This window comes from Cupressus sempervirens, chromosome 1 (assembly GCF_028749045.1).
Source record: "Cupressus sempervirens isolate cs-2001-9-10 chromosome 1, ASM2874904v1, whole genome shotgun sequence".
NCBI lineage: Eukaryota > Viridiplantae > Streptophyta > Pinopsida > Cupressales > Cupressaceae > Cupressus > Cupressus sempervirens.
This window is the reverse complement of record NC_143118.1, coordinates 706,958,686-706,981,975: the sequence shown is the minus strand read 5'-3', so window position 1 is coordinate 706,981,975 and position 23,290 is coordinate 706,958,686. Positions and strand designations below refer to the sequence as shown.

Sequence of the window (23,290 nt, the reverse complement as noted above, 5' to 3'; positions counted from 1 at the left end):
TGTTATCACATCTAGGATGTATTTCTGATCCCATCATAGCCAGTGTAACTTTTAGAGAATTCTCAATCCTTAGAATTACAACAGACCATCAATACCAGGTGCTGCTCGGCTCCATTGATAGGACATTTATTGGACTCACCTTACTTATGTTGGACCTGATCAAGTGAATCCTGACCATATACTTAAGCAAGGAAACTGTCACGAGTTATTATTAAAACAAGATTAAAGTGGGAATCTTTCTTTTCCCCACAAGTGTTATATGACAATAACATCCAAGACTGGAATATACAAAATAAGATTCAGATACTTGCTAAGTAAAAACCATTAACCTGGGAGCAGATATTTGATCATGGAGAATTGAAACCACCAGCGCCAACTCCAGCAACAAGTTCGTCACCTACCAATGATGAATACCATGTGTACAATAATTTAAGTAGCTTTATTAAAATGGAAATGATTGTACAAAGGACTGTTGATGTCAGATATCCATAACCGATAAACCTCCTTTTAGCTATATGGTTTACCCAATATCTTAAGTCAGATTCCCTTTTACCTGCTATACCCGTAATGATTCATTCTATATGAAGGTTTCTTCAACAACTAAAATTCCGTTCCTTAATCAATTTAATATGCACGTTTCTCACCAAAGTAAAAAACAATGTAATATATGAGAACATTGGCCTGGTAATTGAGATTAGATAGTACCTCTTCATTCTCAAACAGCAGTGTATATAAGTTGTAGATTATTCACTTCGGATGCAATATTAATTACTCAACAAAATATATAAAAGGTCAATCTATATTTTTCATAACTTAAAGCCAGAATGAATTGCAACCACTCCGCCTGCAAGGTTCTCATACTCAACTTTCTCAAAGCCTGCCTCCTTAATCATTGCAGCAAATTTCTCCTACACACGATACAAGCTTGTTAACTGTCACCAACAAAATGAGGATACACAATGTGCACACAAGAAAACGGTGCTGCAATATAATCATGATAACATATGAACCTGAGACGGAAATCGCCGTATGCTCTCAACTAAGTACTGGTATGACAGACGGTCCCCAGCAACAATTTCCCCAAGAGATGGAATTACTGAAAAGGAATAATAATCATAGCTGCAACAAACACAAACAACAATTTTCTTTCTTCACTGAGCAGTCTTAACATCAAACAATTAAAAATGTAAGACACTAAATTTAAAGGCTGCAAGGAAAGTAAGCATAACTTATAATCTAGATGAAAGGTAATGCATTAAGAAAGATAAAATGATCCATCTAATAACTCAATCAACTATCAACATGCACTTCTGAACATTTTCAATTTCACTTGTTTTCAGTTTTGAGAAGAAAATTCAACTGTCTTACAGTAGTCGAAAACCAGGAGTATCAACATGGCTCAACTCCAAACAAAGGAATCTACCGCCCCGCCTTAAGATTCTGCATTAAAGTTTTAGAACATGTGAGCAGCTAAACTTCCTCACATTCACTATTATATAAAAATAGCAAAAAATACTCCTACATAGCTTGACAAGCTACAACAGCAATTTAATTTAGCCTCCATCTTTCTAACAGACTTGCCACATTTTGATAACTTCAACTTTTCATACCAATATGACCTTAAGAAACATACAATACAATGCTAATATCAAACCTCTTCCACATGGCATCCCTAATTTACTTCAATGATGTTATATTGTTTAAATTAGCACAATTCTTTGCTGAAATATCTAAATCGTTTTTATTTTTTAATGGAGACAAATCTTATTATGATGGTGTAACTTCAGAAGCCAGTATGATGGGGGGTTAACTCTACTCTAGAATTTGAGTTTTTCTTGTAGGTGATTCTAATACAAAATAGAGGGGTAAGTCATACACATCAAAAGCATTAGAACTAACTTTTCAATGACTAATAAAGAGAGAATTGTAATGAAGATCCATTTGACATAAACCATAATGTGGACTGAATCTTTAAAGAACTGCAAACAATCAGCCAGCATCCAGCTACTCGAATCCTTCAACATACTATGGCACTGTCAAGCCTGCACTTCTCCACAAAAGTTGTGTAAACATAAAAGTGTAGTGTGAAGCTGTCTTGTGGCCTGGACTTGGACTCAATGGAAAAGCCCTTCCAAAACTCGGCAATTGAAATGATGAGTAATATACAAAAAAATGTCTTTTATGGTTTTTTTTGTGTTACACAGCGCTTCCAGGCCGGGGACAACCCAAAACATGAGAACACATTTCAGGGATAGCAGAGATCACAGACATTTTTAGGGGATGGCAATTTAAGAATGGAAAAAAAATATTAAAATACACGACATCTCAGTTATTCATATGACAAGGCATTTATTGTATTTATTCTACTAGCATATTAAAATATATATGAGCTGAATTCAGAATTCAGCGTGAGAGTTGACATACAAAATAATAAAAATTCCATTGTCTAACCATTTGAGTTTATATGCATTTAAAAAAATATTGTGATAAAACTACAAACAATATTTTGTGTGTATGATTCATATCTCTGATACTAGATTCTCTCTTTGCGGGCCTAGAGGTGGATGCGGTGTGATATCCCCATTTTAAGATAGAATTTTAATAAGAATTAGATAATAAAATATTATTAAATAAATAATGATAATAAAGTTATATTTATAAAACTAGGAAATAATAATTATTTAATCTATATTATTAATGAAATAATATTTAATATGATATTTTAAATAAATAAATAATAATAATTTTTCAAAAAGTAAATAAAGAAATAAAATTAAATACAAGAGACAATATTGTAGAAAGTATGTTAACTTTCTAAATAGAACTTCATAATAAATAATTATGAACACAAATAAGTAAGTAAATAAATAATATAACATAGAATAATATAAATTAACTAAATCTAATGAAAAGTCAAGAGAGATTTAACAAATAAACATGACTCCTTAAAATTAAGATATAAAAGGGAGGAGAGTTTATTTTAGAGGGGAAAAAAAGAGATGGAGAAGAGAGAAGTTCAAAAAGGAAAAATGGAAGAGGAAAGTAATATCGTGAAGAAAAATAAGGAAGTGACTTTTTGAAAAGGTATGAATTATATTGAAAGGATGTGAACCTTCAAAAGGGTCATAATTATGAACAATTGCGACTCTTCAAAAATATTGTGATTATAAAGTATTGGGATTTTTCCAAAGGATTTTAGTTATGAAATGTTGTGACTTTTCGAAAGCATTATAACTATGAAGTGTTGTGACTTTTCAAAGGATTTGTTTTATGAAAGGTTGTGACTCTTGGAAAAGAAAAAAGGTAATAAGGTAAATATTTGTTATTTTAAATGTTGTTTAATATTAATTATGATAATAAGGAGGTAACGTAATTATATAGAAATATCAACGTAATAAGAATGAACATTTTCTTTCATTTGACATAATTAAATAAAAGAAATAAAAATCTAGTCAATGTAATTAATTAAGGGATAATGATTCAAGAAAGATCTCAAGATTATGATAATCAATAAGAACTAGGTGGATAAGAGGGTAGGGCTGAGTCCTAAGGCAAGAGGGGAATATACCAACTCTTGGGCTGAGGTTTATCGAGCTATGGGACCCCACCACAATGTTCAAGGACCGAGGTATGGTATAGCATCTAGGCATGGTGAGGGATGGAAAGCACTCATTTGAAAGGCGAGGACCAAGGTCCTGTCAAGCCTTTAATGCGGTCTCCTTGTCCAATCCCCGAATGACCTAGCCTATAAATACAATGTAGTAGATAGGATATGAACATATATGAAGAATTATCTTTGATTAAATAATGCAATGATAATCTTTCAAAATTGATTCCTTGGAAAAAATAGGACAATATTATAAGTCCTTGCAAGTAGGGACATTACATGCGGGTGCGTAAGGATGCTGATGCTAATGCGGATGCTAGGACACTGTGGATGCACATAGAAAGCGCATCACAGGGCTATGGATGTGTTTGAACACATCCATGAGGCATCCACTGCCCTATGATGCGCTTTCTGTGTGCATGCACTTCCTAGGCAATACGCACACCCACAACACACCATGACGCATCACCAAAGCATCTAGGCCCCAATTAGCTAGAAAATGTCAAAATTGACATTTTTCACCTTAAAAACAAAATAAAACATGTACAAAATACCTTCCTTGCCTCTAAACCCTAAAATGGCCCTAACCGAGGGCATTCTTTGTTTTTTCGTCTCATTTTGTTTACTGTTTTGCTCTCTTCTCATTCCGTCTCCATTTTGGTATTTTGAAGGCCATGTCATTATTTAGAGGATCTTTTGCAGGTGCTAGATACCTTCCAAAAAGGAGATCTACATGTCTAAGGTAAGCTTTGATCCCATTCTTGAGTCCTTTAATGATTTTTTTTGAGATTTTGTTCAATTTTTTTAAGTTTGGAATATTTTCTTTTTTTTTAAAGAAATAAAGAAACAAGTTTAGCTATCTATTTTCATATTTTTGTATCCTTTTTGCACTTGTATGCTTGGCATTCATTGTTTTTTCTAGTTGAAGTTTATTCAATTTCTTATAATAGCAAAAAATTAAATTGTATTGTGCAAGAATGGCCACTAGTGGTTGTCAAAGACCAAAGGGAGGGTAAGGAGCTGATAGATTCAAAACTGATGTGAGATCTCCTTTATAGATACATACCACAAGAATATCACGAGTTTTGGGAGGTGGGTCATAGCTTTGAAAGTGTAATGTATGTGATAGTTAAAAACCATTTAATATAGCTCATATTCTCAAGTCAAACTTCATTTTAAGGGTCATTCTAATAAAGGAATGAGAATGTGCAAAACCAAAGATGGGAAGGGGATGTCTAATGCACAAATAGCAGCATATATAAAAAAACAAGAAGAGGCTAATAAATTGATTAGAAGATCAAAACAAACTTCTTCTCAACCTCCATTCGGAAAGAAAAAAATGCGATTACCCACTGAACCAATTGTATACTCCACACTTCAAAGTTCAAACATCCATTCTTGCAAGTAACTATACAACATGTGGGAGAGGAAGAAGCAGAAATTACCGCCCACAAAAGAGGTCCATCGGACACAGCATTTAAAATGGAACCAAGAGAAATTGTTGATCAAGTCATTGCACATTGCCTTTATGCCAGTGGTCTTCCTTTCAACTTGGTGGGATCACCATATTGGAAGGAGATGGTGGCAGCCATTAATATAGCACCAGCTGATTGCACCAGTCTTGGATATGAAAAGGTGCATACCACCTTACTATAAACAAAGTGGACTTTTGTAGAGAGATCTCTTCAACCAATTAGAAGTTCTTGAAAAACTTCGGGTGTTACTATTGTTTCTGATGGATGGAAAGATACAAGAAACCATCCATTGATTAACGTGATTGCAGTGTCCCCCAAAGGGGCAATGTTGTTTAAGGCAATTGATTGTGAAGGGAAAGTGAAAGATGCGCAGTTCATTTCCAGAATCCCCATTGAGACCATACAGATTTGGGTAGTGAGAATGTGGCCAGGTAGTCATAGACAATGCAAAAAATTGTAGGGGTGCAAGTGCTTTAGCTAAGGGCCGATATGACCACATATTTTAGATACCATGCACTGATGCAGCAAGTGGGCACTCAAATAGATTGGGTTGACTAACCACCAAATATCACAATTGATATTCAAATCTTTCTCCAAATTGCAATTGTTGAAGGTAAATTGTAATTACTATATTTGGTTTACTTATTTAATTATAATAAAAAAAATATCATGTTCAATAATCAAATTGTATTAAAAAAAAATTAATATTTATTGACATAATGTTATAAACTTACGTTGTTGAGACTCGATTTGCATCTCATACAATTGTCATGAGATGACTTGTCAAGGTGAAAGAGGCACTGAGCCAAATGGTTATTTCCAACCACAAGGATATATGGAAGGATTCACATTTTCAATAGGCCCAAAAGGTGAATACATTGGTCTTTGATGATGGTGAGATTGTGTGCAATATGTATTGGATTTCACCGAGCCTATCATGACTATGTTGTGATTTGCCGACACAAATTCGCCTTGTTTGGGGGAGTTGATGTTGTGTTGCTTTTGTCGGATAAATCCTATGAGACTAAAATCTTGAAGATATATATATACATGTCTAAAATATTATTAGGAGAAATATGTGCGTGCGTGTGTGTGTGTGTGTGTATTTATGGTTACATAATCAATTATTATTATTATATTGGTTTCACCTTAATGAATAGACATGTCCCATGAAGGGATATGTTTCTCTATTTGCCTCATTCCCAAATATAAATGCAAGAGAGATTGCTCCATTTGAAACATACAGAAATCACAGGCAGTATTATTTCATTTGCAGCAATCCTCTAACTTTAACATGGTATCAAAACTAGGTTCCTTTGAAGAAAGTTTTACCACTTAAAGGAAGATCCTAAAGACAAATAAATCACTATTAAGTTACAGTAGAGTTACAATTGTGAGTTTGGTATGACTGTGAGATATCTTCATTTCACTGGTATTATGGTGACAAGAACAATATGTTGAAGATTGTAGCTGTGACAGAGATAGAAATATGTCGCTATGACCGTGCGGTCATCTTCAGCTGAAAGAGATATTTGTGATTATATTTAAGTTAATAGTATGTAATAAGACGTGTTATACGAAGAGGCATGCTTATGGAAATATGAAGTGTTGAATGTGTGGAAATATGGTCTTATTTTTGGGACTCAAAGAGACCTTTGTGTGAAACATGAAGAGTCTTATGCAATCTATTTATGTGATTGCTAGGTATACTGTAATTCAATGAAGTGAAAGCCTAGTACTAAAGCATTTTATTGTCAATAAAAGGGTATTTTGCTAGTGTGGCTGGGTTTTTTCCCCTCAAGTGGAAGGGTTTTCCCACAAATAATTGTATTGAGACTTTTGTGTATTGTTTTTCTCTTCGTTGTTACTATTTATCTAATTTTTGGGCAAAATCATTAGCATGGTATCAGAACTTAGTTAGATAACAGCAATTAAGACTTTAGAATGTTGATCTACGTAACCAGAGCACCCTTAACTTCCCATGTGATGCCCTACAAGGGCTGTAGATGGTCAAGAGAGAAAAATGCCTTCAAAGTTTCCATTTTGATTGACCAAAGCGCAAGGAGGGTCTATGTTGTATTATCTTCAGATCTTACAATAGACTATTAATAGCTCGTGCTTCTATTGGAGGTCTGTGTTACTAGCAATTTTGTATGCTAGACATCAATTTGATGCCTTGGTTCAGTATTCCTTGATACTCAAGGAGGTAGTCAGTCCACTCAGGGCTCATCTTGAACCATCCAAAGGCATCATTTGTTGCTTATCTTTATATTCGAGTTGCAATCTTTATATCGTAGCATGATCTGTCCTAAGGTGTATCTTTCCTATGAGGGGTAAGAAGAATTTGTCAAATACACTTTAGTATTTCCTATCATTCTCATGCTATGAAGAGATTTTTTTCAATCAGTCATTTGTTTGTCAGGATTGTTGCTTTCCCCTCCGAGGGCGTTTTGATTTGTTTTGCTAGAGTCATCTATTGGGTATCAGCTGAGTGTTCCTTGAGTTTGCAGCAGTTACATCTCCACTTCAGTTATGAGTTATAGTATATGAAGCGGCATTCGTACGTGTATCTATTCGGTGCAGAATCACTATCTTGTCTTGTGCATTACCTTCAGCGTTTTGCATGTGAGTTTTGGTTTTTGTATCAAAAGTCTTTTTTTGGGTTCTTACTAAGTTATCATCACTTGGTGAATAGACTAAGGGCACCGTAAGACACAAAAAGATTTTTTTTCCCTTTCTTGCATCGGAAATATTCAAGGTGCCTGTCGTGATTATACAATAAGGTGTGTTGTAATTCTACAGGGAAGTAGTGTGTCGTGTTTATTCAAGAACTAGTATGTTGTGATTCTTCTAGAGGAGTATGCCATGATTCTACAATTTTTTATTCAAATGTTATCATGACAGTTGTCTTGTCTTGGTATTTGTCTATAGCAAAGCTTGGTTCAATCGGTTGTTGAAAATGAATTCATTAGTTTTGACAGGAAGATTCACAAGAAGCACATATACGTTTCAGATCACAATTATTAATCACAAGCAATATCGGGAGTTGTTTCTTGGCAGAAGTATGCATATCACCTTCAATGTGTTAAAAGCAAAGTATTTGTTTTCGTTCAATTTAAAAGCAACTATTATCGTGAATGTGTAAGAGATGATTATTTTTAATTATTTATTTATTGTGTTTGTCTTTTTCAAGCAGAACTAGGACTTTTGAAATAAGTCTATTTTATCATCATCTTTGAAGATAGATTCTTTGTTGAGCACATTAAGCTTTTATGATCAGTGTGTATTGAAGAGATTGTAGGTCAAATAATTTCTTCAGAGCAATAACTGATTTTTTATTCTGTGTGTGAAGGTGTCCTATATCATTTTTATTATTCTCAATTTTGTCATAAGTTTTTGGGCACTCTCTCTGGACAAAGTCACTCTATTGCCATTATGTTTGAAGGAACCTCTGGGTAGAAGAGTTTGCCTCAGCTTCTCAAATTTATCAACGGTTCTTGCAAATTGTTAGTGCTCGGCTCGAACATAACTAACTCATCTTCTGAATGTCGTCTCCTTCAGTGGAGAAGAAAATTGTTGATAATTTGGGTTGACGCACTTTGCTTTCCTGGCCCTATTGTTGGCATCGTGCAGCATTCCCTTGTTTTTACGAGATTGCATATTCACTATCATCAATCCTTGCTGATTAAAAATTAGAATTTCAAATTCACTTGGTCATTTGGTAGTGGGGATCATTATGTATGAATATGTGAAATCACTCAATAGGCAAATTGAGTTGGAAGTGTGATTTGTTGTCACATGATGTCTTTAATTAGCAAGGAATATTTTGCACTTCATCATGCTTGTTCGGTCAATAAAAGTTTATTCTTACATTTAGACTCTGGATGCTGGTGGGTTGCTTCTCTGTGTAGGGTAGTTTCTATTTGTTGCAACCTCAGTTGTTGTGATGATAACTAATGAGGAATTCTCAAGTTACACAGCATTCTGGAGCCTGTGATTTAACTAGCATATTCAAAAGAGATAAGTATTCTATGATTTTTTCTTTTCTTTGATCTCTATGATAAAGTGGATCTTACGAGTTGTTACTAAAAATCTCTCTTGGCTGCAGGGTGCAATGGGATAGTGCGTTACATCCTATAATTTTGACCTAATTTAAATTTATTTATAGTCCTTGGATTGAATGGATTTTCTTTCATGATCATGTGAAAAGAGTGGTAAAATATATCCATTGTATTCATTATGTTAACTGTTTAATGATGATGGTTGTTATATATTGTTTGTCATGTGATGATTAACAGTTGCCTTGATTTCGAAATTATGGTTAATAATTAAATTCCTTATCCACATTAAATGTTATTATGGATTTATCATCAAACTTGTTATCATCGTGGAAAATGTTGCACGAGTGATTGCAGAAAAAGATGAAGGGGAGAAGCATTGTTAAACAGGATCAACGGAATGGGACACTAGTTTAGTCCAATTATCGAGTTGATAAGTATGACTGTTAATTGTTTTGGTAAGGACATAGCAACTTGAACATCAGGATACAATCTATGGACCCGCATATGCTATTAAATAAACATTTAAAACATTAATTATTTTAATAAAAAATAATGCGTATCTCAAATAGTTTTTGATTAACTTTTCCACCACATCATTATAACGTATATTTTTGTACATGCACATAGATATAAAAATAAAAGTGACACCTTAATATTATTTTTATACAAAATTTTATCTAGTATGTTCATTTAAATACATGTATAAGAAGATAAAATAATCTTCCAAATAAAGCATGTATTTAGATATACTTAATAATAGATACAACCTTGGATAAAATAAATAATATGATGCCACCTCATAAGTAAATCTACATGCAAGTAGATAAATATATTATAATTATCCTTGATTTATAACCTTCAAATCTTTTTCCATATTTATTCAATTTCTTGCTAAAAACCGAAATGCACATTTGGCATATTTTATTGGCGAACAAGAAGCCAAGTCTCTTCTTTATGAGTTATGGCTTCTTGGAAGCCAAGAAGATATCGAATACCTCTTTAAATTATGAAAGCCGTGAAAGACCAAGACCAATATATACCTCTGCAGTACTTCTTACGATGGATTCTCTCTAAGATCTTTTTCTTTATTCTTTCCCTACATATCAATTCTGCCATGATAACTTCCCTTTCATTATATATTTTCCTTGCTAAAGCACGTGATTAGTAACCGCACTAAGTCTACAACCAAAGTTCTTCTGTGAAGGGGGCTAATTGAGAGCATCCAACCAAGACTCAATTATATTTCCAGATTTTACCAGGTTATGTGGTTGCCCCCATATCCCAATGATTGTAATATGTTTTATTTTCAGATACTACTACATTTTTAAATTACAGCAGTAAGATACAATCCTAGAATATGTTGTAAATCATCTTTGTTTAAATATCACCGGTTAGTCTCTTTTTAGGACAAAACTGCTTATGATAAGTCAAAACCAAGTATCCGTAACATGACATCATATCTTTATTATGCCGTTGAATGTCAAAATCAAATGGTATTTACTCTGCAAGTCTTAAAGTTACATTTCTCAAATCACAGAAATGTGATAAGCTGGAAACATATAATTTTCTTATATCAGTTGAGGATCAACAGAAAGAGCTAGTTGCTCTGAGATTCAAACACCTGGGACTCACCCAGTTGTATGGCCAAGGAAGAGGTGAAGAGGTGAGATAGAAATCTGCAATAACATGGAAATAAGAATCAGACATGACATAACAATTCTAAATTATTTTTAAAAAGAAAATCATTTAATAGCTCATGCATGTTCATACTTATTGTTCCCTTGTTATCAAGTCGAGCAGTGATGATCAGGTCATTGAACCCATCCGAAAACTTTAGCCAATGTTGTTAAAAGCATGTTTGTCCTCTATGATCACTTGATGTCAGTAGTGTTAGTTATTTAGACATGTTCGTCCATAACTGTGTGAACATTCTAAACACCGAAATGCTCAGGTGGCTGGACTAAAAGTATCCCAAGTTTGATCCCAGGGTAGGGAGGGCCTTTCTATTTAATAGATTGTGTGGGGATGAATATGGTTCGAGGTTAGGAAGTTAAGACTAAGTCAACGCTTCTTCTCTTACCGAAAGATGAGGCTTGCACAACCAATTAAAGACTCACCAGTTACTTCTCATATGTTTTTTCCATTTCATGTTATGCATTTACTTTACTTGCATGCAAGGAAAGATAGTAAATCATTATTTCAGTTATATCAGTTGATCGTTATTACAATTATTTTAGTTGATCACTGTTATAGGTATTTCAGTTGATCGTTATTACAATTATTTCAGTTGATCGTTATTACAGTAATTTCAATTAATCATTATTACAGTTATTTCAATTGAACGTTATTACAATTATCTCAGTTGGGTTTTGTTATCTCATTAGTAATTAAAATCAGTTAATGTCTCATGAAAAGGAATTCAAGATATTTTGTTTCAATATTTAGTTGTGGAAAACTCTTTCTAGATCACCTTTATTTTGTTATGAAAATCTGTTTGTTACATAGTGAAAGATTTTGCAAATGTTGTTTGCAGTCTTGATAGTAAATTGGCGATACATTATCTTCATTAAAAGAGGAAGATCATATTTAGAGAGAGACTTTTCAGCTTCAAAGAGAGGTTACATGACAAAGGAAGATGTCCAACCCCTTGCAAAAAGCTTGTGTGACTGTAAACTATTGGAATCAACTTCTTTTTTAATGGTGTTCATAGCTGTCCTCACTGAGAGGGAGTCTCTATAAGAGAAAATATCAATTATTAATCATTTCTTCTCTGGGAGAAGTTTGAGGTGAAAGTCCTCGTTCCACCCTCGACAAGTAGGTACAGTGGACTACCCTTTGCAAATAGGTACAGTGGACCACCCTCTGTGAGTAGGAATGATGGACATGGATCCTTCTCTAGGAGAAGTTTTTAAGGTGAAAGTCTTTGTTCTACCCTCTATGAGTAGGCATGGTGAAAGTCATGAGTGTAACTCCATTCTACGTGTTTATGAAGTAACTATGGTGGATTATATTTTGCTGAGATAACATATGTTATGTGAATTTATCATCTTTGGTTGCAGCTATGTGTGTGTGCCTGACTAAAGATATCTCTCTTTCTAAGAGGGAAATATGTCATTATGACCGTTTGGTCATCTTCAGCTAAAAGAAATATTTGTAATTATATTTAAGTTAATATTATGTAATAAGACATGTCATACGAAAAGGCATGCATATGAAAATATGAAGTGTTGAATGTGTGGACATATGAAGGGTCTTATTTTTGGGACTCAAAGAGACCTTTGTGTGAAAAATGAAGAGTCTTATGCAATCTATTTATGTGATTGTTTGGTACATTGTAATTCAATGAAGCGAAAGCCTTGTACTAAAACATTTTATTATCAATAAAAGAGGTATTTTGCTGGTGTGGCTGGGTTTTTCCCTTCAAGTGGAAGGGTTTTCCCAGGATAAATGTATTGAGTCTTTTGTGTATTGTTTTTCTCTTCTTTGTTACTGTTTATCTAATTTTTGGGCAAAAACATTAACACAATATTCATTGGCAAAAACAGTATTTTTCTGTGTCTGGAACAAAATTTAAAATGACAGAAATTCAGATCTGTAGTGAATGTTTTAACTACTTTCCAGTCTGCTACAGGAATATAATAGTATGTGACAGGAACAGATTAACTGTGATGACAGGAAGGTTAGACATGGGCTCTAGAACAGTCAGAATTTTCATTCATCTGTAAATGAAAATTTACATTTCTGACATCACGATGACAGGAAGAAGATAATGCAGCAACAGGAATCTTGTATGGAAATAAAATTACTACAAATATTGATAACATGTCAGTTCAAAATGCTCTCCATATCAAAAAACTAACATATCTATCATGCAGCTTCAAAGGTTGTGTGGAGGCTGATTGGAAGTTTAATGACTATTGATTTTGTTTAGAACTTGTGCCACATATGAAATATTTTTACGGTGTCAACATTTTACTTTATATAGAACCAATTAATAATCATGGTTATTGTTTCTTTAAGAACACAATGGCTATGTAAAAGAAAATGATCCTCACATGTAACAAATCAATAAAGAAGTCAGATTTTCATATTTGGAGAGATCAATTTGTCTCAAAGATCAAATATAATCAAGTTTTAATGTAAACTATAGGAAACCTTTATTGGTTTCTAGTTATTGGTTTTTTATCAAAAGACTATCAGTTCTATAAGACAAAAAAAATGAAATATATTGTTATCTGAAGAATATTTAAAATTATTGTTTATCTCCATATCGGTTTTGAAAGTGAACTGATTTTATTTTGGATTACAGATTTTTAAAAACCGATCTCTTTGTCTAAACCGACTTCTAACAGAAGCTTGATCAATTTTGGAAACTATCAATTGGGAAAAGAGTATCTTAAGCCAAGGACTGAATCATCAGCTATGTATGAATTATAATTGGGATGATATCACCTGAAGAAGTTTAGAAAACGTGATGGGATGGATCATAACCAAAGAAAAATCCCTATACAGAGGTGGAATCCACTCTCCTCTTAGGATTATAAATCCCAACTCCTCTCTGATTCCTGCCTTGACTTCATGAGGCTAAGAGATGAATGAAAACAATGGTAAGAAAATCGACATGGAAGTGGAATCCACATTAGAGTCGGGATTCCCAATCTCAATTCACTCCCAAATTCTGCCCATATTCAGTGAACAATTAAATCAGATCGCTGGGAGTTGAGAAGGGATCAGAAGGCATAAGTTAATAGATTGGGGTGTGCCTTTTCACTCCAATAAAAGTCAGCCTATTTGGACATAAAGGGAAAGTAATTCAAAATTGTTTTTAGCCAAACTCGATGCGATTTGGCCCAAATAAATCACCAGGCATTTAAAACTACCAATATGGGTGCACGAATAAAACACGGGCAGATTTCCAAACAAATCACCAGGCAGAGCAACTTCGTTGTATGCAACTTCCTTCTGCATACGGTAGACCGGAATTTGTAAAATCGCTACGTTTACATCTATGCTCTCCATGTGGCAAGCAGATACAAAGATGACTAAATTCATACAGGAGAGTTGACTGGGTTATGGCAGACCCAATGAACAGTTGTTTCCTCCTTGATGTAATGCATTCAATTAATACCAAGGGTCCCTACTGAAGATTAAATAAAGTCACTACCTGTACCAAACAGGTTTTCCACTCATGGCACAAAAAGAGAGATGAATTGATTTCTCAGAATTGAGTCAGGACAAGCAATTACTTTCTCCATGCTATACATGCATTATTATCTGTTTCCTTGTAGCTGTAGACACGTGGTCTCTTAATACAGAATTATTATTTCGATCTAAGACCTGTGAAACAATTTTGATACGAAACCAGAGCTAGAACTACAAGGGGCTTTTACCAGTCGAACTACCAAGGCATGAGGGTCTGATATATCAGCTCACATTTCAATAAGGGAAAATCAATTCATAATTCCGCATGCAGTAATAAAGAGTGATTTGGGAGAGTCAAATGCTCAAATCATGGCACTTGTTTATCAATTGAATGCAAATTGATTGATTGTCTCTCATTGGACTTCATAGTGATTGAAAACTCTATAAAATGGAGTAAGCGGAAATTTTACACAGTGGGGGAATAATAACAATTGTTTCATTCCTAGTGTTTGACAAATACTTAAATGGAGGCATTTTCTGATTTACTGCATATGGACCTTCATTGGAGCAACTTGTATCAAGGATGTTGATGTGCAGATAAGTATTTATTGTCCTTTAGTATTACATTTATCTACTCACTATAGTTTCTCTCTTATTTGTATTTCTATAAGAGATATTTGCCTTGATCTTTACCTCTATCTTTGAGGGTGTTCTTGCAGGAAAAGAAGAATGATACATTAGGCATGTTAGCAAATATTTTACAGGACTCAATCTTATGATAGCAGCTCCATAATGGTTTTGGATCAAGGATTCATTAGTATTACATCCCAAATTTTGGCACATTTAAAAATAATCTGCTAGTCATTGAAAAATTATGTGAAGTTGGTTGGTTGTTCAGTAAATTTGTTGAGATAATTGATTCATGTGAAGTTGATTTATCAGTAAAGTTGTTAAGATATTTGATCCTTGTGAAATGGAATTTCAGTTATTAGTTATTATTTCATGTGACATGTTAGTTAGCTATTATGATGAGAACTGAAAAAATGAATATCTTAGAAATTTAAAATGATTATGTAAGATTTTTAATTTCAAATTATGGAAATGTGTTATTACTCCGAAACCATTTCTTTTATTTTGTAGGAGCACAATGAAGAGGGGAGTGTTGCCAAAATGGGAGTTAGGAATGGGACACCCAAATCCACAATCAAACCATCAAGTATGACATCTAACCACCTGGATCTAGGATGAAACGGCTAGACAAGCAAGAAAGTACAAAGGATGACCATGCACTAACCAATCAAATTATAACATTATAAAAACTCAAATAAGAAAGATTACTTTTATTATATGGATGATCTTGATATATCCTGCAAATTCTATCATGTCTTAGTTTAATACTATCATGTCTATACTCATACTTGTGTGGGTATAAAATATGTATGTAGGAAAACACGCGCGCGCGCGCACACACACACATATATATGTATGTATCCAAATCTCAAATTTAGCATATACATGCATACATACATACATATATACATACATATATATGTATGTATGTATATGTATATGTATACATGTGAAGGCTACTCAAACAAGCATGAATACAAAGGGTCGGCATTAATATATTAAAGCATGAATGAAGAAATTGTTCCCACCCTTATTTTTTCATTTCGAACCTTGGCTATGATTTACTTATTTATTTATTTTCCTTGAGCAGCCACCCTTTTCATGTCTCCTTTTATAGCATCGAGCTATATGTCTTTCTATTTTATTCAAATATGAAATTGGAAGACTCGTGCGAACGTTTTTTTTGCCACCTTAGTCATTATTGCATAACTGAGCATGCACGCAGGTGTCTATTTGTTTATCTTGCTCGCCTCTTTAAGGATGCATTATATATATACATTGCCTCTCACCCTCCCAGGCGGTTCTTCCATTCATTATACTTCCACAACGATTCATTCTTGTTCATGCTATATTTTTCTTTGCTGATTCCAAGTAGGCGTGTGATTATAATCGAAGACTGTCTCTAACTTTGCCGAGCTTGTGACATATTTCAGTATTCCTTTTTCTTGGACAGAATTGAAAGCTTTGGTAGCGTAGGTAGGTAGCATCTACCCTACACCAGCGCCATTCATATTTCCCAAATCACACCTACCAATTCAAGTCATGCATTACATTTATATACTATTTATCATGCTTAAGTTATGCATTTTGAACTTGTCACCTTGCCTCATAGAGCAAGCTTCTGCATTTGTTTCCCTTGAAAATCCAAAATCCAGATGTGTTATTTTGAGTATTCTTCTTCTATTAAAAACTTGTCACGAGAAAAGAATTATCTGATTTTCGAAAGCCTTTGCCTATGATAGCATTTGAATATGAAAGCGCATATGTTAATCTGTCAAAGAGTGCTAACCCATACAGAAATATGGTCAATTTATCTCTGAGATAGGGTGTTGCTCCTTATGATACAGAAATAATCAGAATGAAGATTTAACTCATTTATGATGCCATAGGCTAGAACTGGCATGAAAGATGGCAATGTATAAGTACTCTATAAACCAAATATCATATGAGAAACCTCCCTAGAATTCATCCATGAGGACCGCATGGTCGAGATGAAGGGAGAGTGGGAATAATCCTACAATGAAAAGAAAATATAATCAGTAACAACACTCAAATTCAATAACTAAGTGAGCTCATGGAAATTATTCGCATAAATCCTTATTGTCAAGTCCAACAGTGGGTGATCAAGCATCTAAGTTGCCCATCTGAAATCCTTGGCCAAGGTAGATTAATGGCATGATTGTCGCTGTGATGACCAGAGATCAGAGTGAAAGGGGTTAGAAGATAGGTTGTTTGGAAAGTGTCCATAACCTTGTCAGTTGACTAGTCGACACTCTAACACTAGGATGCTCAGTGGCAGAATAGGGATGTCCTAGGCCAACTCCCAGGGTAGGGAGGGTCTTTCTCAATGGAGATCATGTGGGTATACTTAAGCCCTGTGGTTGGGAGGTTAAGCCCATGGTAATGCTTCTCCTCTCTTCCAAATGCCAAGGCTTGCACAACACAGGGACATCATCCGCTTATTCTTTGGTATCTATTTCATGCTTCTCGTATTTCATTTGATGAATATATTGCTATTAGCTTGCATAACACAAGGACATCATCCACTTATTCTCTGTTATCTATTTTATGCTTCTCATATTTCATTTGATGAATATATTGCTATTGTATATTTTAAATATTTCTTAATTCTAGATGTCAAGAAATTAGATATATGAAATGCAAGTGAAATGGTAGTTATTAACTGAATGTCATCTGAACCTAGTAGTTGAAATGATTGATAGACTCTAGTTATTTGGAAATGTAAATTATGGTTAACTTATATTTTTCCTTCATGTGAAAGAATAGAATAACTGATGTACTACATCTCCTTTCATTCGGTTAAGATTGTGATGTTATTTCCTTTATTTAATCAGTTAATTAGTTTACAGATTTTTAACATGTTACAATTAGTCATATGTTGATCATGCTCGATAAAGTGAGGCTGTTGGAACAACATATCTTCTATGATTGGAATGATGCATATTCTTCTATAACAAAAGGGAATTTGACATTTTATTAGAGGCAACCTTAGACAAAGAAAGGGAGCAGATAGAGGATATGTTTCAATTAACCTAACGGAGTTTGACATCTAACACTTCATCAGAGGTAACTTTGAACGAGGAACTCACTAGTTGATATCAAATTCAAAGGGAGTTTTGACACCTTATTGGAAGTAACCTCAACAAGGAGGTTAACAAATTAGTGTTTCTTCGTGAAGAAGATGTTCCCAGTGCAAACCCTCGTAATATATTCTTCTCTATGAGAGATAAGTTTGAGCTGAAAACCTTATTCTCTAATATGGTTCATGGGGGTGTCATGATAACACTACATGATAGTACCCATGGCGATTGTGTAAACTTTTGATGTCATGTGTATATGGGTCTGCCCCCAGTGTACATCATGAGGAAGTGACAACTTCCAAATGATTATTGCTTGTATTTGTATAAGTTATTGGAAGGTGACAATCTTACAACTTAAATCATGACATACATTTTATATAAACGTTGAAACAGATCATGATAGACTATATCTTGTAAATCAACAACTAAGTGTTAGATGTCATTCAATTGATGGTCTATGAGTTGTTTCATAGATATATAATAGGTACTTGGTGAATTTCATGTGACATGATATTCAAAAGGCCATTACCTTATTTTTGAATAATTGGTGGATATCATGTGTTGATATTTTGTAGGTATAACCATACAAAAAGAGAGCTCATAACACCATTATTTGTTAACTAGGGAAACCCTAGCCAAGGAAAAACCCCAGTGGGGATGGTACCCACAAAATGATCCACTAAACAAAAGAATCTTGTTAAGGATATTGACCCTGTTAAGAGTCTGTGAATTACATATAGTGTCTCGGTCCTTGTTAGAGGATTAGGCCATGTTAAAAGCCTCAACCCTGTTAGGAGTTGGTATTACAATTACAACCATATGCAAGAAGAGCCCACTACCCTAACATGCAATTATACAATATAGTGCCTTTATACAAAAAAGATAGATACAAAAACTTCTTTATTAGTGACTGTCGTACTTCGCATAACCTGATCTGACATCAAAATTCGCTTCACAGATCTCTCAATTAACTTCACATGTCATATAGATAGTTTGCATATATATCATAAACTTTGCATTCTCAGATATATCGCACACACACTTTACTTCGCATAAAGTAACTCTTTACTTATACCATTTCCTTTCACAAAACTCTTGTGTAGTCGGCTTGATGTAAACAAATGCTACACTGATTTAGGGTAAACATCTAGGATGTCGTCCCTACAAACATAAGTAATTATTTTGTAACAAAAATAATTCTTTAACATTTTATACCTCTTTTTCCCGGTGTACCGTGTTCTTCTATGCATACTGTCTTTACTAGTATTTGGCCTGTAACTCTGTCTATATTGTTCGTACTAACTTGCGCACTTAGGTATGTCATCATGACACTCTGATATACCTTCCTTTAACTTTGCACGTGCCAAATATCTTTGTAGCCTTCACTATGCCAAAAACAATCTCTGCATTTTCTGTGAAACTGTCTAACACTTACACAATTTTCTATCTCTGACTGTAGAATCTTCAATAGTATATTTTGTCATTACATCCTGAAATATATGTTGCCATAAATGACAACCATAACTCATCTTACCTAGCCATATTGCCAACACCATCTCCAATTTTTTCCATGTGAAAAAAAAAAGTAAACAAAAAAATATAAAAACTTTGCTTCCTACATGGTGGCAAGGGCAGAATAGGAGCAGCCTATATTTTGTTTTCTACATTGAACTTGAACATGATGATGATAGATTGATATTTAATGGCAGCCCTCTAGCCTTTGGGCATATTCAGATTTTCAGATTTTTGTAATATTGTTCACTCCTAAACTTATATTTAAATATTTTTGTTCACATATTGATATGCGTATTGACAATTAAGTACTGAAATCAGTTAACATTTGCTAAATGGCATTCAAATGGTGTATGTTAAGGATCTATAATGTTTAAATGATATGTGTTGTGCTTAGTTTCATATGAATGACATGTATATTTGCAAAGTTCAGTGTAAATTTTAAAATTTCCCTCTATCTATCTATCTATCTATATATAGTCATCCTCGTTTGCCACCCCCCGTCCCCAAAACTGCCATAAAAATCTGTCATCCTGGAAACACATCCCCCCGTCCCAGAAACTCAGGGGAACATAGAAATCTATAGTTGAGAAAAGGGGTTATTGTTGATATGTGAGTGTAGGCGGTTAGAAGTGAGGGAGGGGAGGGGATGTTCCCCCCTTGCTAGGCGCTGAGGGAAGCATGTCCTAGTGAGGATTTTCAGGGGCAGCACCCCTAAAAAAATTATTTTATAATTTGTCATGAATCTTGATTGGTTATCATTAGGTCAAAGGTCCAAAGGTGGATATATTGTGCACCTTTTTTGGGTGGTTTTAGCCCATGGTTTTGTAATACCATTTGACAGTTTAATGTTTTGTATCTACTAAATATTAGGCGCATGAGAGATATTGTAATATACTCTACAAGTCTGATACATGTTGAGCTACCTTTGGATCTCTGGTGGTGGTATTCCTATGAGAAGCTTTCTGTGCAAGTTTATTGTAATAAGTTATTGATTTCTAAATAATATATTGGTTGGCTTTTGTGGTGTAGGATTTTTCTCCTTGAAGGGTTTTCTATGCATAAATCACTGTGTTATAGTATGCATGTTAGTTATGTTAACCTTTTGTAACTCTTGAAAAAACTTGACAAAGTTTAGAATGATTTCTTTTAAGTTCAGTGTAGGAGTTGGTCCGCTGAACTTTCTTACAATGCTATAACCCCATATGGCAAACTGAGGAGTATCCTTATATAATCAACAACTTCAAACAAAATGAATAGTGCATACCATAGTTTGCAAACTCTTCGAGTACTCTCAATTATTTTTGCTGGCCGAGTACTCTCAAGTTTAACTCTCGCGTATTTATAGATGTAAAAATATGTGGGTAAAAAGTCTCAATGCAGAGAAAACATTAGATTAGATGCATTTTTCGCATGATGATAATGCTATAAAACTATGCATTTTCTCTATTGAGATGTCAATTTCTAATTTAATACATTTTGTAATTGAATCCTACAAAAAATATATGTTTCTTTAAGAGATTTTAAATATCGGTACTTCCTGATTTGCCGAGTTTTTCTAGAGTTTTTGTCAAGTATATGGCAAGTTTTTGCCAAGTTGAAAATTTTGGACTTGCCAAGTACTCTCTGAGTCCGAGTTTGCAAACTATGGTGCATACTGGCACAATTAGATATTGGTCCTCAAAGACAGGCACCTTCAACAGCATCACAAACTCCACTATTAGTAGAAGAATAATCAAACCCTTGCAGTACATCCAACCCTTTCTAGTCCCCACAAGCAAGATATACAATTTCAAGTTTTGATTATTTCCAAATCTGAGTTCCAGAATCTTGTTTTATCAATTGTGTGTTTTTCCAAACGTTTCGGTCATGTAAGGAAAGTCCATCATTTCCTAGATGGTCAAAGGATGTCATCCTTGATAAAATCATCCATCCACAACCATTCCAGACGGTTGAATGCCATTTCCAGATCAGCAAGCAAAATTGGGGACAACCCAAATATTTTACAACACACCATTGCATCCCCAAAATGCGGTAGGTACAAGTAAAGCCAAAAAATCCTAAAGGACAAAGATTGTTGACTCACCAAACCTAACTCAGGCTCAGATCCAGGAGCCCTCACCAAGTCTCATCAATATTAGTTAAATAGTAAAGATAGTAAATGAGACTTCAATGCCCTTCCCAATGTTTTGAAAGTTCTCTAGTTTTCTGAATTGCTTTCATAAGTTGTATTTTTCACTCCAATATAACAGTAATAGTATACATCATCTTAGCCTCTTGACCAAGTATTCTATTGATATTTGTAGTATTTTCCTTTTAATGTCTTTATGCACTTCTTGTTGGGAAAGGTGTTTCAACCTAGCATTATATTGTTAAGAATGTTAAAAATGCAATTTTGTAGGCTCTAGAAGTTGATTTTAGCCCCCAAAAAAATGGGTGAGGTGTGTTTACCGTACAAGTAAAATGAACACATACAAACAATGGAACAGAATAGCAGTATTATATTCGCATATGCCAAACATACATTATGCTTGATAAGATTCATGATAGAAGATGCTTTACAATGATCCTAGACGGGATATAAATACTATCCGCCGAACCTTCCCGAAGGAGTCCGTTAGCCACAAACATTATGTTCACTACAAACTATTTACCCGTCGGCTGCAAAATACAAAACACCGACGACAATCATTCCGTCGGCTACAGAAACACCGCCGGGACCATCCAGTCGGCTGACACCATCCCCCCCAAAAAGAAAAGTCGTCTCCGGACGACAATTACAAAATATCTGAGACAAATTAACAAACAAAATACATTATCAGAGTGACTACAACAAGAAAAATCTGCTTCTGTCACATCACTTCCACATTCATCCCGTTACATCTGTAGCCTCTGCTAACACAATACTGTCTCCTCAAGCTGACCTTGATAGCCACCCGTGCTGCTTTCTCTGCTTCCAACACTGGGTCCACTGAGCTAAGTGTTGCTGCATTGCCTCCAATTGGATGATCAGCTCCTCCCGAGCTCTCTACGCATCCACCAAGACAGCCTCCCGTCCAACACCTACTCCCAGTGCCTCTGGTACACAAACAATCCATGCCTGCAGCAACTTCAACTCTTCTCAACTGATCAGACTCCCAGAACTGATATCTGCAACGATTGGGGGTCCATGGGGCAACGCCCCCGGCGGGGCGGGGTCACCAAATTAGCACTTTGAAACCCACACAAAAATGCACGGAACAGACTATTTCTGACATTTTCTGCCGATTCCACGCTCTTTTTGGCAATCACTGAGACTTCCCCTTCCCTTAGGCATTATCCGTTACTCATTCTGAACAATTTGAATTTGTAAAGTCGTCTTTTTTTTTTTTTTAGAAAGCTTCCTGCCACCTTCCCCTGCCGAACTCAAGACACCTCTGAAGCATAGACACAACAGTTACAACCTCCCGGAGCAATTGACTTGGCAGTTAACACGAAGCCTACGGGGAAAAGGCCTCCGCCGGTTTGCATCTCGCAGATAGGGGAGTTGGCCTTTAGTCTAAACCATTCCCACCTTAGACCTTAGAATCTGACGATCTTTCTTGAAACGGAGGAAATCCTAATCCGCCCGTGGAAGACTGTTATTCCCGCCTGCTGGTCTTCCTCAAGATCGAACACGGGAACTGCAGAGCACACAAAATGACCTTGTTCTCCTACACCACAAGGAAAGTATGCGGGATTGCTTGAATCTTTTCACGAGAGATGTGAATATACCCCTTACGC

At 34.8% G+C, this 23,290-nt stretch overlaps 1 protein-coding gene across 1 annotated transcript in view; it reads right to left on the bottom strand.

The window, feature by feature from the left end:
• Positions 1-420: 420 nt before the first annotated feature.
• The window catches only part of LOC149579910 (S-adenosyl-L-methionine-dependent methyltransferases superfamily protein), a 67,305-nt gene continuing 44,435 nt past the window's right edge, over positions 421-23,290 (bottom strand). Inside the window, exons 6-8 of the mRNA XM_089787834.1 lie at positions 1,369-1,440; positions 1,011-1,119; positions 421-908 (exon numbers count right to left, since the gene is read on the bottom strand). Of these exons, the coding sequence (XP_089643960.1) occupies positions 807-908; positions 1,011-1,119; positions 1,369-1,440 (283 nt within the window). The 3' untranslated portion in view covers positions 421-806. The remainder of the gene's footprint in view (positions 909-1,010; positions 1,120-1,368; positions 1,441-23,290) is intronic.